Genomic DNA, 22,134 nt, shown 5'->3' with positions numbered 1-22,134 from the left:
GAATTTGGAGGAGAGGCGGCCTCCTTGAAGCCCTGGTGTGAACCTGTGATCTGAGCCTCGAGCCTGGGCCCAGACCCTGCGCTGCTGTCGCCACAAAGGTGCAGCTTCGTCTTGAACAGCGAGGGCGCCCGGCCCGTGCTCGGTGCTTTGCAAACATCCCCTCGGCTCACAGTCTCCCCCAGCGAGGGGAAACCATTCTCGCCATCTCCCAGAGGAGCAAACTGAGCCCCAAAGCTGCAGTCGCATGACCATGGCCACAGGGCACGCCAGGGACGGAGCACACTCATGCCAGGGCTTTGGATGGCAGAGTCCGTGGTCTCTCCAAGGTGCCTGTGGTCTCTCCAAGCTCTCTTCGACACCTCTGTTTGGTGTCTGTAGTATCCCCCTCCCCCACCAGGCTGCAGCTATTTTTGGCTTGAAGACACTTACATTCTGACTTGGGGACAAAGGACTCAGCAATTTGCCCATAGGAATGAGGGAGGGTAGGGCACAGGAAAATACCTCCTTGGTGTGCTCCTGCCTGGCCCCCACTGTACCCCAATGCTCCAGATCTGAGCTGCCACCCCCTGCTCCAGCAAAGCCTCTGGACATGCCCCTCCAGGGCATCTCAGAGTGAGTGATGGGATAGCAAGGCAGGCTGCAGTTGGGGAAGATATAACCGTCCCCATGAGAGAAGTCACCACCCCCTCAGGTGCCTTTGGGAGGGATTTTGGGAAGGGGGGGATTAAAGAGATTAGATTAAGTGCGACAGGTGCCACAGTGACAGGGACTAGCCCAGCTCACAGCAATGAAGCCTGAGCCCCATCCCCCAGCAGGGCCTGGTCACCCCATTCCTGGGCCAATGGTGCCATCCTGTGGCCAGATTCCTCCCTAGCAGCCTCAAAGCCAGCCATTCCAGCCCCATTCAAATCACATAATTCCACTGCAGTCATCATTTCACTAAGTGTATGAAAACATCCCATTGTACACCTTCACTATAGACAAGACAAAATAAAGAAAGAATAAATAAATTTAAAAAATTTTTTTTCAATCTGTAATTCCAAGGTCCAAGGCAGTCCCTGAAATGATTTTGCCCCGTGTCAGGAGTCCATTTCACAGATGGGCAAACAGGCTCAGAAAGTATCAGCCAAGGCACAGTAAAGGGTGAACTTCGGAGTCCAACAGACTCAGCTTCGAATCCCAGTTCCACTATGCCATGACTCAGGTGAGTCTCTTCCCGTCTCCAAGCCTGTGTGTCATCTGTAAAATGGAGCTGATAACCATACTGGCTTCACCTCGTGCTTGTGAACTGTTAAATAGCACGCCGGTCTTTGCCATCATGACTGTGTAGGAATGTCCACCTCTCTGACTCCAGGCTGCACCCCACACTGTGCACAAGCTCAGAATCAAGTCTGAACCAGAGGCCTGGGCCATGTTCACACCGGGCTCCCCCAGGGTGAAGGCCAGGGCACCACCCCCACCACCACCCCACCCCCCTGCCAAATACGGCTTCATTGTATGTTGTTCCTCAGCATTTCTGTGTCTGCAATGCTCCCACACTTCCTTTGCCCCTTCCTTCACAGTCAGGCTCCTGTGAAAAAGCAGGGTCATGATTGCAGAAACAACCTGCTCGTTGCTGGGGCCCTGGGGCCTGAGCCAGTGCCTGGCACAGAGCAGGTGCTCAGTAAATCACTGTTGGATGAGTAAATCAATGAATGATTTACTTTTGGTCCCCGCTTTCACATGCAATTACATCATTGTTCCTTTTTAACATCATATTCAGTTGTCAATGCACGGCTGTATTATGTCAGCTCAGTTAGCACTGTGGCTGAGAGCACCTGACTCAGGAGTCTGTGAGATCTGTTTAGTCCCACTTCTATCACTCACTAGATGGGGCACACTGACATGCTACTGAAACCCTCCATGCCTCAGTTTCCTCATCTGTAAAATGGAACAATAAATAGTAAGTCCTTCATAGGATCACAGTGAGAAGTAATCAAATCTAGGTCTAGTCTATGAAAAGTGCCCAAAGCAGTGCCTGGCACATAGTAGGTGCTCAATAAACACTGGCCCTTATTACTGGTAACTGCATTTGGCCTCGATATCTCCAACTCTTTCCAGCATCTTCCCTCATTTGTGTCTTACCCTGTCTCTTGCTCGTTAGCCCTTCCCCCATCGTAATCACAGAGCAGGGGGAGCTCACTGCAGAAGACGGGGTTCAGCCTCTGAGGCACAACAATCCTCAGTTCAAACCCTGTTTGAGCAGCTTCTTGCTGTGCAGTTTTGGACAATCTATCTGACCTTTCCAAACCTGTTACTCCTCAGTGAGCAAGAACAGCAATGTGCACCCAGTGCAATATTTGCCATCAATAAAGGGAGGCTGTCATTTTATTACTATCATTGCTCAGGTGTTCCAGTCCCATCTGTATCTGTTGCATTGAATAGACCGGAAGCCACTTGAGATCAAGGACAGTAACTAGTTGATCACTGTCTCCCTGTCGTCAGCACATGTCTTGTGCCCTGCACACAGCAGGTTCTCAGGAAGCATTGGGAGAATTAAAAAACCACCTGAGGTTTCTCTATCTGACTTCCATGGCAATGCCTGGGACTCTTGGAGCACCATAGGGTGAGCAAGACCCTAGTGGAAAGATATCTATACCCCCTTACCCTAGTCCTCACCCTGTTTCACAGCCTAGAAAGTGCCATCCTTTCAGGACCTCCAGCCCTGGGAGTTCTATCTTGCACAAGTGACTTTAGCTCTCTGTGCCTGTCTCTCCATCTCCACAATGGGAGTATTGATGGCAATGTCATATAGTTCTACGTTTCTAGAATGCAGCCTCTGTGAGATCACAGTAAGATGAAGTGAGACGGAAGTAAACAGCAGCCAGACCATACAGCACTTAAGGTGTCAGGCTATGTTTGAATTTTATTCAGGAGGCAGTAGGGAGCCGAAGAAGGTTCTTGGGCAGAGGTTCTGATCAGATGGGCACGGTAAGATCATCACTCTGGTATCAGTGTGCAGAATGGACTAAAGAGCAAGAGCCCAAAGGCAGGAAGGCCAGTTAACCAGTGATGGCCCTCCTGTGGAGAAAGGAATAGGGCCCCCTTTCACCATGGTAAGCCTGAACCTCAGAGAGGTCGTGTTCTGGAAAGAGCCCTGATCTGGAAGGCAGAGACTTCAGGGTTTAAATCTCAGCCCAGCCACTTCCTGTCCACGTGACACTTTACAGCTGGCAGCCCTGGTGTCCCCATCTGTGAAATAAGTTTATTAAAAGGATCACTGAGAAGTGCGAATTGGAAATTGTGTATATATATCACCCGGCACATAATCATCCGAAAATGGTAACTCAATAGGTGACCCAAACTTGATTCTGACCCCAAATACTCCAAAGTTGCCAAGCCCCCAAGAGCAGAGTAGTCCCCTCCCCTTGTCAACATACTTTGATGCCAACCAGGGTTGAGTAGCAGGGCGCCCCAACCCCCGGCCTCACAGGCGGCTCTGAAGAGGATGCAGGCCCAGCCACAGGGATCAGGAAGTCCCTGAGCAGCTCCTGTCTACTCCTGGATTAATTGCATTCACATCTGGAACAGATGGAGCACTGGGACTCTTCACCCCCGCCCCCTTTCTTCAAAGAGCACTGGTCCAGGAGAAAACCATGTAATTAAAAGAGGAGAAATGCAAAACAATCCCCTTAGCGGACTATGCCATCTTCTCTCCCTTGTAAATCCATTAATGAACTGTAATTGCAAAGACAAACCCCTTATTGAAACCTGGTAACCAATGCACTACAGGGCCAAGAGACTCCCATTATAGCCCAAGGCCTGAGGAAAGAAAGAAAAGAACAATCCTAATTAGTTTAGTCCTGTTTATTTATACAAAATTCAAAAAAACAAAATTACAGGTTACAAAGTAACTTGCCATCTGTCAGTAGACCACGGCTGCCCGAGGGAGATGCTGGTTTTCGTTTACAACCTTCTGTTAATCAAACCTAGAGCAGAGAGGGGTGTGGGAAGTCCATGGAGAGAATGGATTTCAAAAGGACCTGGAGTAGCCGTGGGGAGAACTGCGATGAGTTACGGGCAAGAGTTTGGGATTGAAAGACCCCAAGAAGCTGGTCCCTGCCTTCCTCAGAGCCTGGTGACAAGGTCCTGCCACTACTCCACCCGCCGGGCAGGGAAGAACGAGGTCCTATTCCCAGGCAGGGCTTCCACCCCATCTGTCTCCACTCATCAGGGACATCTGTTGCTTCTGCCCACCAGCTCCCAGGCCATGGTGTCTGCTAATGAGCCCCTCTTCCTCCTTGGGGACACACTGCTGAGCCTTCTCAGTCCATATCAACATGGCTGCCTTTCCCCCACCCCACCTGTGTGGGGAGAGGGAGTGGATAATCTCAGAAGAAAGGAAGAATGGGCAGAGTCACTCCTACCCCAGGGACAGGCAGAGAGAAAGGGCTTGGTGAACCGTGTAGGAGATGGAGTCAGGTCACAGGGGCGAGGGTGGCTGTGTCCCGTTAAATCACTCTTGTGTAGTTGTGCTGTTGTACTGATGTGGCTCTTGGGTACTGTTCGTGTTGTTATTCTGCCTCTATGAACTGCCTCTGAGGAAGATCTTTCGGTGTGGTCTGAGCTTCTTGTAAAAGCCTTTTAGACATGCTCTCAAGTGTGAATCTAGTAGTAACACTAAAAATGCTCCATTAAACAAGAATAGGTTCAGAAAATCACCAAAGCTGCCCCTCTGAGAGGACAGAGATGGAGATTCCAGAGGGGTAGGTCCAATAGGGGCCTGGGGGAAATGGCCAAGATCTCAGGGTGTGACCTGCAGACCCCTCGTAGGGGCTGGAGGAAGGGAACATAGGGCCAGGAGTCTTTCTCTTATGCAGTCTCTGAGGTGGAGCTGCTGCCATCTGTGTTGGGGATTTTAGGTTGGGGGTGATGCCGCCTGTGCACAGGAAACAAACAACTCCAACAGGGCGTGTTGGGGGCAGGAGTGGAGAAGCACCTAGGGCAGCCCAGGCCCAGGCTGGAGCCCTTCCCATCATCTCATGCACACACTCATCCCGTGGGCTCCCAGGTATCAAGAGGAGGCACAAACCCCTGGTACAACCTAAACCCACTCTCTTTTCCTCTAGCTGGGGTGGGGGTGACATGAACACCCTGCTCAACTGTAAGTCCCTTAGGGCAGGAACTACGTCTGTCTCTTATGCCACCATCCCCCGCCCAGCTGCCGTGTAAGTACATGATACCTGAACGAATGAGTGAACGAACGAATGAATGAACAAATGAGTCCTGTCTGGTGTCATTTCCCTTTTTCTCTGACGCCTTTTTCTTTTGATGTTCTTCAGTCCTAGATTCAAGTCCTGTCTCTCCAGTCGACCCACTGCTGAGCAAGTCATTTTATCATTTAGACTCTCAGCTTTCCCATTGGTAATGGGGATAATTTGAGTCTTTTCTGGGTAGAGTTACTGGAAGTGAAATGAGGTCAAGTAAATGAATATGTAACTGAAAAGGCAGGACAAATACCAGCTGGTTTTGGTGTGGTCACCGTCATCACTGTCACCACCACTGTTACCATCCTTCCAACCATCGCCTCCCACCACATCTTCATCCATCCTTTGCCCTGGTCCCCAAATAACCACACTGCCTCCAGCCCCATTCAGTGCTTAAGTTAAATCACATTTAATTGTTTCTCACCAGAGAATAGAGAAATCAGTAAATAAATTCACAGCACTCAGAGTCAAGAAAGGGTTAACTAAAAAAATGGGAATATATTAAGCTTTTGATTATAAAAATGCAAACGCAGTCTCTCTCACACTCACCCCTGCATTATCACCCTCACACTCGCATTCTGGCTTTCACACTCACGCCCACCCTCAGGCACACGTGCACACGCACACACACACACACGCACACATAAACACACAAGCTCCCAAACACCATTACACACTCCCAATAGGCATACCCAGACACGCCCCCTCCCACTCCCAGGCTGGCTTCCCTCACTAAAATGGCAAAGCTACAGGGGACACGCGCAGGATGCTTGGAGAGGCCACAGTGGCGACAGGCAGCCTTAGACGACTGTGTTCTCCAGGATAGCCAGTCGCTTACTCACAGCTTCCAGTGGACTCAGAGTTAAGGAGAGGAGCAGGTTGGCCAGAGCAGGGCAGGGGTAGGTGTGGCCCTGCACTCAGGCCCCTGCAACACCCCACTACAGCATGCGTTCTCCCCTCTGTCAGAACTTATGCATCCACTGTCCTCAGAATGGTGCTTTCCAAAAAACACAGCCAGTTACTGTGAGCCCTGAGTGCCCAGCCCTGCTCAGTTGCAGGTTTAGCCCTGCTGGGTCCCCCACCTAGTCCTGGCTGAGCCAGGGGAACTGTCTGGGGCCCAGCCCCACCTCTGAGTGGGTACTGGGGTCAGGCATGTCACCATGAACCTGAGAAATGGGGTGTCCACGAGCTGCATGTTCTTCAGAGCATGTCCAGGACTCTGGTGTGTGTCCAGTCCCTAGATCCTGCTTTCTGCTTCAATTTCTCTATTTACCCTTTAGGAGTCTCCACTTTTGACAGGGTCTGCACTATCTTCAGCCTATTCTGCCAGAATGCAGCCCATCAGCAGAAAGCAGGCCAAGAGAAGGCTTCCCAATCGACTACACTTGAACCATGCCCCTGCCTCCCCCAACACTGCCCTGCACCCCTCCCCGGCCCCAGCCACCTCTGGGAAGGGATATGTTTCCTGGTCAGGGCCTGCAGCAGCCCCTCCACTTTGGCCTGGAATGTCACCAGGGACTCACAGGCACACGGATCTTCCTCTGCAGGGGACAGGGAGGAGGAAAAGAGAAAGAAAATCACTGTTGAGTGATTGCCCAGGGGGAGGGGGGACAGTCACTGCCCAGGGCCAGGACTCAGGAGTCTTGGGGGAGTGAGGGGCTCAGGGGACCTGAGAAGGCAGAAAGACATAGATAGTCCTTGAGACAGCACCCTTAGGAGTGATGGAGGGGTGACCCCTGAATGTCTTCCTGGTCCCTTGGAGCCCTGAGAGTGAACTACGAGAGCATCCCTGTACGTGCTGCATGAAGAACACTATTAGGGACCTCTATGTCACCTCAGTGAGTTCACCCCAGCCCTTTGGGTTTGAAGTCATTTATCCCATCTTACAAGTGAAGAATTCAAGAAGTGAAACAACTTGCCCATGGCCAACAGTGTCAGAGCAAAGACACAGGCCCAGGCATGGCTGGCTCTGAAGCCCACATGCCTTACCACTAAGAACCAGCTGGTGAGGTCACCAGGGAAGACCAGAGAGGCAGTAATGTTCAAATCCTGGGTCTCCCAGCTATTAACAGTTGTTCCGCCCCTTTGGCCTTGTTTATCCCATCTATAAAATGGGGGTAATGACATTCTTACCAGATAGGATCTGATGATTTAATATCCGGAGAGCACTGAGAACAGTGCCAGCCACGTAATAAGCATTCAACACGTTTGCTGGTAGTAAGAGCTGTACTTGCCAGCCCACTTTCTGGTTCTGCCAATTCCTAGTGCCACCTCGGCCCCTGCTTTTCCCCACCCACACTGAGTTCCAGGATGGCTCCACTCCCACAGTGCCCCACCTGCACATTCCATCAATGCCAGCCCTGGCCTCACTCACCCACACAGATCTTCTTCTGCAACTTCTTGCCTATCTGGTTGATGGTCTTGAAGTCAGCCGTGTAGAAGTAGTGCTCTGCCACAGGCTCCGAGGCTATTTCCCTCAGCTCATCCTCCACAGCATTGCCCACACCCACAGCAAACATCTTAAAGCCTGCCAGGAGGAACAAGAGAAGTAAGGCTGGACATGGGGACGGGCAACCATATGGCTGAGCCTCCTGGGGAAGGCTTAGGCAGCCAACACCAGACACCTCCTGCTGGCAGCTGCTGGAATTGCAAGCACAATGCCTGGAACAAGGACAATGAGAAATCAACATTTCCTGAGGTTCTACTCTGTGTCAGACCCTATAGTGACTTCCCGTACTGGAAGCTTTGTTCAGCAAGCTTCATTTAACCCTAATAATCATCCACCTGATGGTTATTTTTTCCTCATTTAATAGGTTGCAAAACTGAGACTCGGGCTTGTTCCAAAGTAGAGTTGCCTTCCAACAGTTGATGTGCTCTTGGGAATATCCGGCTGGAAAAGTTCCAAGCCTCACTTACAAAAGGACCATCTTACTTTTCTGGGGCCTCAATTTTGTCATTGGTATGAGAGAATTGGACTAACCAATCCTCCTCATTCAAATTCACCTGGGTTTAAGGCACTAAACAGAAGACAACAAGATAAACTACAGTTGGGCTGTACCCGTGTGTACCCCTGGACATCAGTGGTGTCCAAGGTCCAGGCAGGCAACACCTACCGAGGTCTTTGGCCTTCTTGGCAGCATCATTAATGTAGTCCTGGCTCCGGCCATCAGTGAAGACAATGCCCACCTTCTGGGCCCCAGGCCTAGCCCCACTGGACACAGTGAAGGAATTGTCAATGAGGTACTTGAGAGCAGCCCCCGTCATTGTGCCCTTCTCCATGTAGGACATATTCCGCACAGCCGCCTTGATGTCCTTCTTGGTGTGGAAGCGACCCAGGGGGAACTCCTGGCGCACAGAACTTGAGTACTGCACCAGCCCCACCTGGGCCAGCTTGTCTGACACATCCAGCGTATCCACGATCTGATTGATGAACTTCTTTACCAGCTCAAAGTTCTCTGGCCTCACACTCTTGGATCCATCGATGAGGAAGACCAGGTCAGTGGCCGAGCTGCCACCACCACCACTGCAGACTGGGGAGAGCAGGAAGGCAAGGAGATGAAGCTGAAGGACATAGTCATCCATCCTGTTCCCTGGCTGGGTACCCATCACACACCAAGAATTGTGCTGAGGATCATTCCACTGTGCCCTCAGAACTGCCTCTATAAAGCCAAGGTGACGGGTCCCACTGTACAGTATTGGAAACTGAAACTCCAACAGCTGTGAGATCACACAGCTCAGAAGTGGTAGCACCAGGATTTGATTTTGAGACTATGTGAGTCCTTCTACCACACTAAACCCACCACCTATTGTGTTGAAAACAGGGACAGAAGTCAGGCGAGAACTTCTGCAGATACCAAATTCTAAAAGGCGTCTGTCTGCTTTGAAGATTGGTTCAGAGGTAAGGTGCAGGGAGGCTCGAATGGGTTTCCTGGGGAGTTGCTGAGGCCCCATCACCGCCCCTCCACACCCTCTCCAGGGCGAGCCTGTGTCCACCCCACTCACCATTGCAGGTCTTGCCGTCGCTGTTCAGAGTGAAGCCCTCACGGCAGGCACAGGTGTAGGAACCCGGGGAGCTGATGCACACCTGCTCACAGTCATGGTCCCCTGTGGCGCACAGGTCTGACACCACTGCGGGGACAAGAGATAGCTCAGATCTCACAATCACAATGCCTTGGGCACTACAGACAGGTTGTCCCTCCCTGACTGTGGATACCAGGCCCCATCCAGACTCAGGGAAACTAAGGCCTCCAACGTACTGTGGCCCAGGTCCCTGACTCTCAGCCCAGGTCTGGAATCACTGCACCAGTGCCTAGATACCTGAAGAAGGTTATAATGCTGATGATAAGAATGAAAAGTTCCACTAAAAAGGTAAAGGCCAAGGGTTAGGGCCTTTAGTCTGTTTAGTTCACTGCTGTATCAAGACACCCAAGTGCCTAGAACAGCATACAATGAACACAGCACATATCCGTTAAATACCATAAAATGAGAGTTACACCTTGCATTATCTCACTGGATCCTCGGAATAACGTGCATGCTCGTCCTAGACCCATTTTGCAAATGGGTAAAGCCCCTGCCCTAACCCTGATCCAGTCCTACTGGACACCCCGCCCCTGCAGGTCACATCCCAAAGACCGCCACACACACCTCCCCTCCGAGAAGGGCTCTGAACCTTCTCCTGCCAGTGCCCAGGCCCCCTCAGACTCTCCCGCATCACAGAAAACTCTGGCACCCAAAACTCAAGACACAGAAACATGTGTAGGTTTTGTGGGAGCTCTCCTTCCTGGGCTCCGGGCCCTCCTTGGTCCCTGCCAGGATTCCACCACATAAAAGGGCGTTTTTTTTTTTTTTGAAACGGAGTCTCGCTCTGTCACCCAGGCTGGAGTGCAGTGGCCCGATCTCGGCTCATTGCAAGCTCCACCTCCCGGATTCACGCCATTCTCCTGCCTCAGCCTCCTGAGCAGCTGGGACTACAGGCGTCCGCCACCAAGCCCGGCTAATTTTTTGTATTTTTAGTAGAGACGGGGTTTCCCCATGTTGGCCAGGATGGTCTCGATCTCCTGACCTCGTGATCCGCCCGCCTTGGCCTCTCAAAGTGCTGAGATTACAGGCGTGAGCCACCGCGCCCGGCCATAAAAGGGCTCTTAACATCGCCTCTCCCAAACTGCCTTCACCTGGATCTGGAGACCCTCCTCCGTTATCAGGCTCCGCCCCAGCTACGGCCCCACCCCTGGTGCTGGCACCACCTCAGTCTAATCCAGGTTCCACCCCCAATCCACTTAGGCCCTGTCCCTAGCCCTGACCCCGCCCTGATGTTCCCGTGTAACTCAGTCCCCGCCCTTTTATAGGCTACCGCCCCAGCCAGGCCCCGCCCTCTGATGTGGCCCCGCCCCCGACTCTGAGTTTTTTGTGTGCACCTCCTCCCCGGCCCCGCCCCTAGCCTTGGCCCGCCTCAACGCGGACTCTCTGTCTAGGCGCCTGCCACGGTCTCGTCTCACTTAGCCCTGGCCCCGCCCCTGGCTCTGACTCTCTCCGTCTCCGCCTCCGCCTCCGCCCCGGCCCCGCCCCGGCACTGACTCTCTCGGTCTCCGCCCCTGCCCTGGCCCTGCCCCCAGCCCTGGCCGCGCCCCGCCGCGCTCTCCGTCTCCGCCCCTGCCCTGGCACCACCCTTGCCCCGCCCCGGCGCTGAGTCTCTCCGCCTCCGCCTCCGCCTCCGCCCCGGCTCTTCCCCGGCCCCGCCCAGGCATTGATACTCTCCGTCTCTCTCTCTCGGTCGCCGCCTCTGCCCCCCTGCCCCCGCCCCTTCCCCGCCCCGGCGCTGACTCCGTCTCCGCCTCGCCCTCGGTCCCGCCTCCAGCCCTGGCCCAGCGCCGCAGCTCTCCCCTTCTCCGCCCCGCCCTGGCTCTGCCCCCGCCTGCCAGCGCACCGCAGAAGGCCTCCTGGAACTTCCTGGAGAGCTTCTCGATGACGCTGTAGCTCTCCACGTAGTCGACGTGCTCGTCCTGCGGCTCGCTGGCGATCTGCCGCAGCGTGGCCTTGTCCACGCGGCCCACTCCGATGGCGAACAGCTCGACGCCGCTGGCCCGGGCCCGCGCAGACACGTCCTGCACGCTGTCCTGGGGCCTCCCGTCTGTCACCACGATGACCACCTGCGACACGCGGGGCGGTGTGACAGCGGGCTCCGGGAAGCCCACGGGACTGTTAGGAGAGGAGGCTGAGGCCCGGAGAGGCGGGGGGACTGCCGGGGTTGCACAGCCAGGCGGCACCCGGGGGAAGAGGACCTAGCTGGCCAAAGAGGAGACCCCGTTTCCTCTGACTGAAAGATGTGGCGGAGGGGCTTCCCATCTGCGTCGCCTCCCTCGGGCCCGGAGGGATGCGATGCCCCATCGCCAAACTGGGGCCTCTAAGGTCAGGGCCATGCCTTCCCCTCAGACTGAGGCGGCTGAGGGCAGGATCCTCAGACTGATGGCTGTGGGAGCCGTGCCACGCCCCTCGTGCCCCCGTGAGGCCGGGCCGGGGGTCCCGTGGCTTCACATGGTGCTGTTCTGGGCTTTGGCCACCAGATGGCAGCCGAGGCTAAGGGATGGGGCCACCGCTTCCCGTCCCGCTGTCCTTGTGCCTCTAAGCCCCGGGACCCTGGACCAGGAAACGGAGGGAGGGCCACTCAACCCAAGGAAGATGCCTCCCTTTTCTTCCTCCACTCCCCGGTATGATACATGCCCCTTCCAGAGAGGGAAAGAATCTGCCCGCTCCCCTCCCACTAGGCTCCTCTGGTCTGTACCCTGGAAGGAGAGGCGGCGGATTCTGAGACTCATCTTCGAGACCCCCTGCCTGCACCCGCCCTGAGGCTAGGGCGCTCCCAGCTCTGCCCAGTCTGGGTTAGGCGTCCAGCCCCCGTTTGCTGCTTCTCTGCTTCTGACTTGGGTCTGCATCTGATTCCTGGGTCCCATCCTTAGCCCCAGGCCCTGACCCCCTGTCCTGATGACAGGCAGTTTAGATAGGCCGTGGTTAGAAATGCAGCTCCACAGCCTACAGGTCACCTTCCTGAGCCTCGGTTTCTTCATCTGTAGAAAGGGATTGTGGTGAGGTTGAGTGAGATGACTCGTGGTTAGAAGCCAGAAAAAGCAACTCTTATTTTTACCGTCATTACCCTGGGCTCCCTGGGGAGTGATCTTGCACAATCTCTTCCTCTCCGGGGGCCTGGGCTCCTGGCTTTGAAAATCTAGCTGTGACTATTAGCTGCCATCCAGAGACCCACTGCCTCTTCGAGTCCCTACTCTCCCTGCTACCCGGCTTTCAGATTGTCCACCTTGTTGGGTCCTCCCACAGACGAACTCCAGGCTGAACACCTGGAGTCTGGCACCAGCTCCCCCAATGCCTCTGTGTCACCTGCTGGAGGACCTCACCACCCCAGGTCACCACCCCCATCTCCTTCACCCTCTCCACCACCTCAACCATCAGCTTCATCTGCAGCACCCCATGCTGAAACTAGTAGTTGGCCTCAAGACCGACAGGCTGCCTGATATGTCATTTCTTTGAGGGGTGGTCATGGCTGGGATGATTTGCTGTTGTCTCTGTGAACACTTTTCCCACTTATTGGCTAAGCAAGTTGCTTAAGCTCCCTATGCCTCAGTTTCACCATCTGTAAAATGGGGATACCACCGCTGAACAGGATCGTGCTCATTTATTCACTGCGTGCTACAGAGTGGGATATGAAGGGGGGATAAGAAAGAGAACCTCCCTGGGCTGGGGCCCTGGGCAGGGAAGTGGTGACTGGTGCTAACGAGGGCTGCGGTGGGGAAGCGCTGGAGCCTATGGGTGTGCCGCAGCAACAGAGGACACCTGGCTTAACCTCAGGTTCTGTGCTGAGCCCTGAACATGACAGTGAGGATACAAAGCCTGGGAAATGCTCAGCTCTCTGCCTGGAACCCTCGCTGACAGCGCAGGTGGCCGCACAACCTTTCCATTTCCGAGCCCCTGCCCTCAGAGGATTATGAAATTAAAAATTAGCAAATGCCATGACGAGGCTTATGTGGTGCCAGGCACCGTTTTGAGTGTCTTATGCTTATGAACTCAGTCCTTGTAGCAGCACGTGGGGAAGGTGTTATCATTACTCCCGTTTTACAGGTGAGGAAACCAAGGACCAGTGAGATGACATCACTTGCTCAGGGTGGCGCAGCTTGTATGGTGAAGCAGGGCGTGAAGCCAGACAGGCTGGTGGCGGAGTCCACACCTTCACTCCTCCCGTAAGCATCTGGTCTGTCTGCAATGTCTTCAAGGGGCTCAGACTGGTCGGGGAGCCAAGGTCAACTAAACTGAAATGATTGTGAGCTCCTAGGATGGAAAGGTTGGGTAAAGGTGGCTTCATATCCCACCTCTGTCACTTGCAGCTGGTGACCTCTGTCTAATGACCACCCCACTCTGACCCTGTTTCCCCAGCTATGAAATGGCCACCTCATGGGGCATCGTGGGAATTCAAGTGTCTGCAGGCAAAGCTCGTAACTCTGAGCGGGAGCCTCCAAACAACAGCATCCTAGCAGGGAGGTGTGCACGTACCTTGCTGATGTCAGGGGACCTGGAACGGCCACCCTCTGCATCGCTGAGGGCTTTGGTGATGGCAAACTGGATGGCCAGGCCAGTCATGGTGCCTGTGGACAGCGGCTGGATGCGGCGCACAGCCTGCAGCAGGGCGGCCTTGGAAACGTGAGCCCGCAGAGAGAACTCCTGCTTCACGGTGCTGGCATAGTTGACCATGCCCACCCGGGTGGCATTGGGCCCCACGTCCAGCGACTCAATGACCTGGGACAGGAATACCTTCACCTTCTCAAATTCTACAGGCCGCACACTGCGGGAGCTGTCGACAACAAACACCAGGTCTGTGGGCCGCGTCCGGCAGAGATGGCCTGGGAGTGGGGCAGGAGGGGTAAGCAGAGAGCAGGGACACAGGTCAGGGACTGGGCCTGAAGACACAGAATGCGGCTTCTTAGATCCAGTGCGAGGCCTCAGGCCCGGTAGGCTGCAGACTTCAGCTGGGCTGGCTGAACCCTTTTGTCAACGTGCAGACACCAGCAAGCAACTTGTCACAGGCCCCTGGCTCAGCCCATGGGGAACACAGAGGGCCAAGCCTGGCTTTGGGCCATTCGCTTCACTTCTCTGAGCCTCAGTTTCCTCATCTGAGCAGTAAGCTGGCAATCCTGCCTTACAGAATGTTCTGGGGAGCCAGGAGAGGGCTGGGCATGCAGTGAGTATTCCGGGGGTGGCAAAGGATCCCTTGGCCTTGAAAACATACTTAGGTTTCAGCCCAGACTTGCTGCCAGAAACAAGGGCAGCTATTTCTTCTAGCTGGGCAGGAGGGCACCAAGGATGGGCCCTCCGGGCATGGGTGCAGCCTTGAGAGCCAACGCAGTGCCCGTCAACATGGCCTTTTTCATCTGAGCATCAAAGCAAATCACCAAAGTGGAACCAGTTTCCCTCAGCCTGGCAGCACCTGCTGGCGGGTTGCGGAAGACAGGGGAAAGGAGCAGGAATTCCAGGTGGCCACCTCAGCAGCCTGATCAGGTGCACCCCCAAGACACACCCCCAAGGAGCAGTGTCCTCCAGAGACCCAAGAAGGCAGCGCTATGTGCTGGGAAATATGCAGGGTCAGAGTGAGTTCAGGCCTGGGTTCAAATCCTGGCTCAGCCACTCTGTCGGGCCCTGGGCAGATCATTGCACCTTTCTGAGCCTCAGTAATCTCATGTCCAGTGGCGAGAATGAGGCTACTGCATGACACTGTCACTGGCCTGGGCCTGCAGTCAGGAAGGGCTCACTACAAAGGCCCTTTCCTCCTCATCCCATGTGGAGTCTGAACTGAGCAGAGCCAATCCCAAAGAGGAAAGGAGAAACGTGCAGGGCCGTCCCAACCCCCAAGTCACAGTAACTCACAGTGCCCCAGACTGGAGCTCTGGACATCAGAGTTCCTCAGGAGACCTTAGACATCACCATGCAGCTGGCTCCCTGCTATCTACAAGCTAAGGCTACAAATGGGTGAACTGAGACCCAGAGAGGGAAAGGGAGTTGGCCACATCGTACAGCAGTAGATCAGTAGCTAGAGGCTCTGGGGCTATCTCACTGTGTGGTCTTAGGCCCTCGCTGACCTCAGTTTCCCCATCTGTACAGGAAGAATGGGCATTCCAGGACTCAGTGCCCAAACCTGAAACTCTGGGGGGTGGTGTTGCCCCCAGGGAGCCCACGGCTGGAAGGACCCGCAAAGGGGGAATGAGCTCTTGGCATCCCAGGTGTGCTCTCATCAAAGAGCTGTGGACTCAGCCCTAGGCTTGATGCAGCTCCAGATGTCAGCCAGCTCTGAGTAGCTTCTGCTCCCCAGAGACCTGGAAGACCAAGGTCCTTGCCGCATGCATGGTCCCTGAGGGCTGAGGGGCACCCCTGCCTGACCCTTATCAGCACCATGGTCCCTGTCTGCTCCTGCACCAGCCCACTGCCCACTGCTGCCACCCTGCTCCCTTTCCCAGCCTGGATCCCATTTGCTCCCTGCCATATCAGTACCCAACCCCCAGTGCTGACGGTCAGGGCCCACTCGCTCAGTATCCCCCACCTCACACAGGCCCCCTCACCTCTGGACTGGGGAACGAGGCCGGGGCTGCACGGGGCCTGGAGCAGCAGCAGGCTGCAGAGCACGAGGCTAGTGCCAGAGAGGACCCTCATAGTTCTGGCAGCACGGGCAGTAGCCGGCGCGGTTGTGGGGGCCAGTGGGGTCCAGGTCTTATCAACCTTGCTGCCCGCCCAGCCTCTGGGTCAGGTGGCCCCCAACTGACGACTGATGTGGGGGCAGCCCGCCCTGGCCCCTAGGCCCCCAGGGGCGGGGCTCGGGCTGAATGGAGGTGTGTGTGCCCTGAGAGGGCGGGAGCGCCTGGCCCGGGCTCCGGAGGCCCCTCTGACCACAAGGGCTCCTTTGCCTGCAGAAGCAACCAGAGCCGCAGCTGGAATTTGGGAAATCTCAGGTGGGTGGGGGGTGGCTCCTCCAGGGGCTGGAGCCCACACTGCCTTGAAGCTCCACCCCAAGCCCAGGCATACCTGAGTCCAACGGCCGAGCCCAGCCCTGCCCTGCACCTTCATCCCACACCCAAATCCTTTCCCCACCTACAACCCCAAGTTTCTCATTAAACGCACTTCCCCTTCCCTAGCCTCACTGCACTCTGCTCTCTGCACACACCCTGCTCTCCAGCTACCCCTGGATTCTCCTCGAAGGCCTCCAGGCCATCGCACATGCACAGCCATCTGCCCAGAATCCTTTCCTCTTGCTAACTCTCTGCCTTGCAGTATCTTTCAAGGTCATAATCAGGGCTAACATGTACCTTCACTCAGTATGGGCAGGGCAGTAGAGACCATGGTTAAGAGCACAGACTTGGGAGCCAGGTTACCTGGGTTTGCTATACCAGCAAACCACCTGTGTGACCATGGGCCAGTGACCTCACCTCTCGTGTCTCAGATTCCTCATCTGGAAACTAGGGATGGTAAGAGCGCCTGCCTCCTAGGGTTGACTCAAGGAGCAAAGGAGTTAGGTGTGGTTTCTCAGTTAATCCTCATGACAACTTTGTAAAGCAGCTACTGTTAAAGAACAGAGAGGTAAAGTAACTTGTCTGAAGTAACACAGCTAAGAAGTGTTATTGCCAGGATAGAGCCCCAGGCCCGGCTCTCGGCCATGCTGCTGTCTCAGTGCAGCATGATGGGGGTGCCTTCTCCATGCCCATCTCTTCCCGCTGTGGGTCCCTGCTTGTCCCACCTCACCTGTGAGCCAGTGGATTCAACTCTACATCAGGCCCAGCACAGAGAAGGCAAAGATAAAGCTTTCTAAACAAAGTGAAATCACCAGGAACGATCCCTTTCATTGCATTTGGGTCTAGTAGGTCATGAGATAGAGCGGAAAGAGCATGGGCTTGGCTACCTGAGAGATCCAGGTTCAAAGCCACTTCTGCTCCTATCTGGCTGTGTGACCTGGAGCTGGTGACTTAACCTCTCTGAGCCTCAGCTTGCCATGGTGCAGTGGGAATGGTCGTTCTTGATCTCCCTGCCCCATGTGAGGGGCAAGAGGGGGACAGAAGTGGAGATGGGGTTAAAAGATTGTCATTGCTCCCGGAGGCAGAATCCTAAGACTTGGGACCTATGCCCTTCACTCGGTGTAAATTATCCTTAATAAAAGGAAATGTACAGACAAAAAGTGATTGCCGGGTGCAGCAGACCCAACTCATGGCTACCACGCTCTCTGGCAATTATTATAATGATCCCGTCCACCCTTGACATGGCACAGTTACTCATTCTATCACTCTATCTCCTTTGCTCTCCCAACAAACCTGTGAGGTCAGCAGATCTGAGTGTGTTGGCCCATTTGTCAGATGGAGAAACTGAGGCCCAGAGAGGTTCACTGACTTACCCGAAGCCACCCAGCCAGTTTGGGGCAGAGCCAAGCCTAAAGCTCAGGCCTCACTCGCCTTTGCACCAGTGTTAGGGAAGGAGGATGTTAAGAGCATCGCCTTCTGACTTTCTCCTCTTACATTTTATGTGTGCCTGATTCACGGCCCTCCCCAATTCCAAAAACCACGTGAAGCTGCTGATTCCTTTTTCTGCTACAACTTTGAAGTCGAATTCTCCTCCAGAGGTGCTGCAGGGTGGGGCGATGGTGGTGCCTCTCCCTTCCCAAAATGGTGTAATAAAGATGTTACCTGTCTCCCCCACAGGACATGAGCTCCCGCTGAGCAGGGGACTTGCCTGTCTCAGTCACCACTGAATCCCTGGGACCCAGCGTGATGCCTGGCACAGGATCTCTGGTGAGCAAATGAAGGAAAGAATGAAAAGAACTAACTACGAACCGGTTCCATTTCCCTATAAACCACCCAGGGTCACACAAGGGCCATCGACGGTGACCAGGGATAAGAAATGTACAGTGCTGTCCTCGTGCCATGCTGGAGGTGAACGAGGAGAACGTGAGCTGGGGTGTCCTCGCCAACTACGCACGCCCCCCCCGCAACTCCCCTGATGGCCAGGGCTGTGTCTGGGGCTCAGGGCACAAGGCTCCATTAGCTGGGCAGCAGCTGGCCCATGAAACAGCCCTTTCAGCTCCACCTCTGAATGGCAGTTCTATGGGCTCGTCGGAGGAACACAGGCGCCTTCTCTGTGTCACTTCTGCGCTCATTAGCAGAGCTGTAGAAATACACTACAGGTAGGTTTTCAGGAAGAGAGATGGGTCCCCCACCGACCACCACCAAAAAAAAATAAGGGCAGCTTTGGCATTCTATAGCAGGGGCAAGGCCTGGGGGCGGTGGTGGAGAGGAGATCTGGAAGTTCAGCATATACATTAAGGAAAGAAAATCAATATTTGTGTTTTTTTAATGTGAAACATTTTTCCTTAGGACTCAAAATCGAGAACAGTGTGTCTGGTATGAGCCAGAAGAAAAAAAAAAAATTCACGGAGAGGCCTTCTGCGTAGTTGCTCACAAGGCAAACAGTGAAGGGCTCTGCTGTTCCCTCCTCCTGTTTTCACATCCCTCGGGCTTCCAGAAACTTAAAGCCGTTAGTGTTTAATGCAAGAGAGAGCATTTGTGATCCACGGAGAGGCCCCTGGGCAGTGTGGTTCAGTGGGAAGAACCCAGGACTCCCTCTCCAGTGCTCCCAGGATCAACTCTTTCCCTAAAGAGCAAACTGGTTAACTTGCAATAACCTAGCTAACCAGATGCAACATCAGACGGGGCAGGCTGCCGCCTTCACTCTTCGCTCACCATCATCAGTTTGGCAGTATCCACATACGCCTTTACCAGTACTTATTTAATCTTTTTGTATAATTCACTCTAAACCAACTCACTTCTTAAAAATTTCTCTGCCTTCTAAGAAATAATAGCCATGAAATCACTGGTTTGATGTATGGTTTATTTATTTATTCCAATAAACATTCATTCAATATAAAATTTAAATAAATTCAAAACTAATTAAGTTTAGCTTTTTCATCCACACATCACTGAAAATTTTGTTTTCTGCCGGTGGCATGCACGACAGACTTTGAGGAATGCTGTGAAGTGAAACGGCTTCAGAATCAAGGAGAGCTGGGCTTGAGTCCCCCTCAGCTGTGGCGATTTCCAGTAAATCCCTCCCTTTTCTTCCTGTTTCATGTCTGTAGCATTGGAATCTTAATGCTAATGCCACTGGAAGATTGTAAGGAAGCAATGCAGTGAATGCTACATCAATGCGTATTGGACTTTTTGTTTTAGTTTTTGGCTTTTTTTTGTTTTTTGTTTTTTGTTTTTAAGATGGGGTCTCACTCTGTCACCCAGGCTGGAGTACAGTGGCACAATCACAGCTCATTGCAGCCTCCACCTCTCTGCTTCAGGTGACCTTCCCACCTCAGCCTCCTAAGTAGGGGACTATAGGTGTCCACTACCATGCCCAGCGAATTTTTTTTTTTTTTTTTTTTTGGTAGAGACAGGGTTTCACCGTGTTGCCCAGGCTAGTCTTGAACTCTTGAGCTCAAGTGATCTGCCCACATCAGCCTCCCAAATTGCTGGGATTACAGGCGTGAGCTACCATGATGGGCCAATGCTTATTGTTCTTACAATGCCTTCTTGTATCAGTCAGGCTAGGACAGGCTATGTTGCAATAACAGACACGCCCCCCAAATCACAATGGCTTAATACAGGGTTTGCTTCTCTCTCCTGGCACCGTCCAGGGCGGGGCAGGTGCCCCCCACATAGGCCATCTCCAAAGTTGCCTCCACCATTTCCAAGTCCTTGTCTCTGGCCATGTGGACAAGAGAGAGATAGCAAGGGTCTCTCTTAACTGCCTCAGACAAGGAGTACACATTACCTGACTCTACTTGGATGCCCAGGGCCAGGATATGGCATTTAGTTAGCAATGACAGTCTCTGTCACCACTGCCAGAGGGGTAAGGCTTTGTTAGCCCTGTATCACCTCTAGATGGAAATTCAGACTTAGCTGGCGTTTAAAGTTCTTCACTGTCAGCTTCCTTCCACCTTCTGGGCCATTGTCAGTCTTTCTCTTTCTCCCCCTCTCCTTCCCTCCCGCCGTCTCCCTCTCTTCTCTAGCACAGAATGAGTCACTCCTTCTGTTTTCAGAGCCTCCCAGAGAGACTCCAGTCCTCATACTAACTCCCTATCAGAGTTTGCACTCAATCCATGGTGACCCATTTTATTTGTGGGGAAATGTCAAACCCTGAAGCTCAGGCTGTGAAGGAAACTCAAAGGTTATCTCCACCTGGCCACCCATGCTACTCACCTGTTGTTAAAACTACAAGCTCCACCACTGCTACGTGCCTTCTCGGGGCCAGAGGGTCAGCTGTCACCCCAGGAGCAGCTGTGAGAGCTTCCCAAGCGAATGGTTCCTGCAGTCAATCACAATGGAAGAAGAAATGAGCATCTGGAGGAGCGGGCTCAGATTTAGCACTGGGAACTCTAGCTGGCCCAGTTAATGCCCCGACCCATGGCCCTTCAGCCCACTGTGGGTCCAGCTCACCTACAGCTGCAGCAGGTAGTTCCCAGGGACGTGGGCAGTGGGCCAGGCAGCCTGGGATTTAACATCCCCAGGGGTAACCCACAACCCGTGGGGATCAGAAGACCCCAGCATCCCCATCCCCCACTGGACAGTTCTGAGACACGCTCCTCACCATTCCTCAGAAGGTCCCCAGCAGGAGTGAACCCCAGTTGCCCACAGAGGTGACCAGTTTATTCATGCACATTGTATTGGCTTTTATCCTGTCCCCACCTCACTTCCCCTCACTGTATTTCCTGGGATCACCTCCCAAATAAGCTACCTGCACCCAAGTCCTTTTCTCAGGATACCTGGTCACATCTCCAGGCCTTGGCCCAACTGTTTTCCAGCCTGGCATGTTTCCCCAGCAGGTAGAGCAGAGTAAGCAGCAGGCGAGTGTCCTGTTTGACCATCTAGGCCACTGAGATGGCAGCAAAATTGTTTCTCAGGTGGATGTTGTTTATTTATTTAGAACTGCGGCTCCCTCGTGCCAGCAGCTCTCTGCTGTGCCCACTGACCATCGGAGCGCTCTTCATGGCTGATTAGGGAGGCTTCCTCCCGGAGACCCAGGAGACAGACTGGAATGTGAGCACTGGTTCCCAGAGAGCCCATCCGGGAGGGCAATGGGCAAGGCCTGTGGCTGCAGAGACACACAGTGGCTGCTTCTTACACCCTCCGTGGAGGCCCTGCTGCCACCCAAAGACCCAAGGAGAACCCAAAGATGGGTCCTGCCCCTGACTTCCTTTAACCTGCAACTGCTTTTCTTGACACTTAAACAGTTTCATTGCATATTGGAGACACTGCCAGAGTATCGGATTGGGCATGAATCTCTGGTCTTCCCAAAAGTCAGGCAGAGACGTGGCGGGACCCACAGTCACAGGGCAGGTTCCTCATCTACAAGGTGGCCATGCTCATCCCGGCATCCAGGAGCCTGCAGTGCAGCTAGGCTGCTCCTCCTGCCCAGGCCCCATTCGGACCACAGTCCCCATGATCTGAGATGTCACATGTGGTTCATGACACCTCCCATGTGCTGTCTTGGTCTCAGGCCCCACGCCTGGTCAACCAAACTGGAATCCAGGGTGAGGAGGCATGTGCTTTCATCCGCGGGCCTGTCTGGGGAGGCTACGGTGCAGCAGCGCGTCCTGCTGATGGGTTAACACCTCTGTGAACTTGAGTGACACCCACCCAACCTGACATCCCACCCACACATCCACAAGTAGTGCTCACATCTCAGCCTGCCTCCTTCCTCGCTCTCCTGAACTCCAGACCTAGAGACCCAGCTGCCCCCTGAGCACCTCCCAGTGAATGTCCCCCAAGGTAGTGCAAATCCAGCACCACCGAAACTCGATGCGTCCTTTGCC

At 54.0% G+C, this 22,134-nt stretch overlaps 1 protein-coding gene and 1 long non-coding RNA gene across 2 annotated transcripts; one reads left to right on the top strand and one right to left on the bottom strand.

The window, feature by feature from the left end:
- Window positions 1-5,631: 5,631 nt before the first annotated feature.
- On the bottom strand, window positions 5,632-15,947 carry LOC105495209 (matrilin 1). Its single transcript, XM_071097226.1, has 8 exons — window positions 15,857-15,947; window positions 13,800-14,146; window positions 11,170-11,392; window positions 9,249-9,374; window positions 8,360-8,776; window positions 7,621-7,773; window positions 6,709-6,787; window positions 5,632-6,098 (listed from the first exon to the last, which is right to left on the bottom strand). Exons 1-8 carry the CDS (start codon window positions 15,945-15,947, stop codon window positions 6,047-6,049), a joined length of 1,488 nt encoding a protein of 495 aa, XP_070953327.1. The 3' UTR covers window positions 5,632-6,046.
- On the top strand, window positions 11,769-19,146 carry LOC139363439 (uncharacterized). The gene is made up of 4 exons (XR_011623829.1): window positions 11,769-13,489; window positions 13,683-14,117; window positions 17,978-18,459; window positions 18,650-19,146. It is a non-coding gene; the product is annotated as an uncharacterized lncRNA (long non-coding RNA).
- Window positions 19,147-22,134: the final 2,988 nt, after the last annotated feature.

Source organism: Macaca nemestrina, chromosome 1 (assembly GCF_043159975.1).
Source record: "Macaca nemestrina isolate mMacNem1 chromosome 1, mMacNem.hap1, whole genome shotgun sequence".
Classification (NCBI taxonomy): domain Eukaryota; kingdom Metazoa; phylum Chordata; class Mammalia; order Primates; family Cercopithecidae; genus Macaca; species Macaca nemestrina.
The sequence above is the reverse complement of the archived record's forward strand: the minus strand, read 5'-3'. Positions and strand labels throughout refer to the sequence as shown.

Coding starts and splice junctions, on each gene's coding strand:
- LOC105495209 (XM_071097226.1), bottom strand. CDS start 15,947: ATGAGGGTCCTCTCTGGCACTAGCCTCGTGCTCTGCAGCCTGCTGCTG. Junction 14,147..15,856: donor CCTCGTTCCCCAGTCCAGAG/GTGAGGGGGCCT, acceptor CCCCACTCCCAG/GCCATCTCTGCCGGACGCGG. Junction 11,393..13,799: donor GGTCCCCTGACATCAGCAAG/GTACGTGCACAC, acceptor CGCGTGTCGCAG/GTGGTCATCGTGGTGACAGA.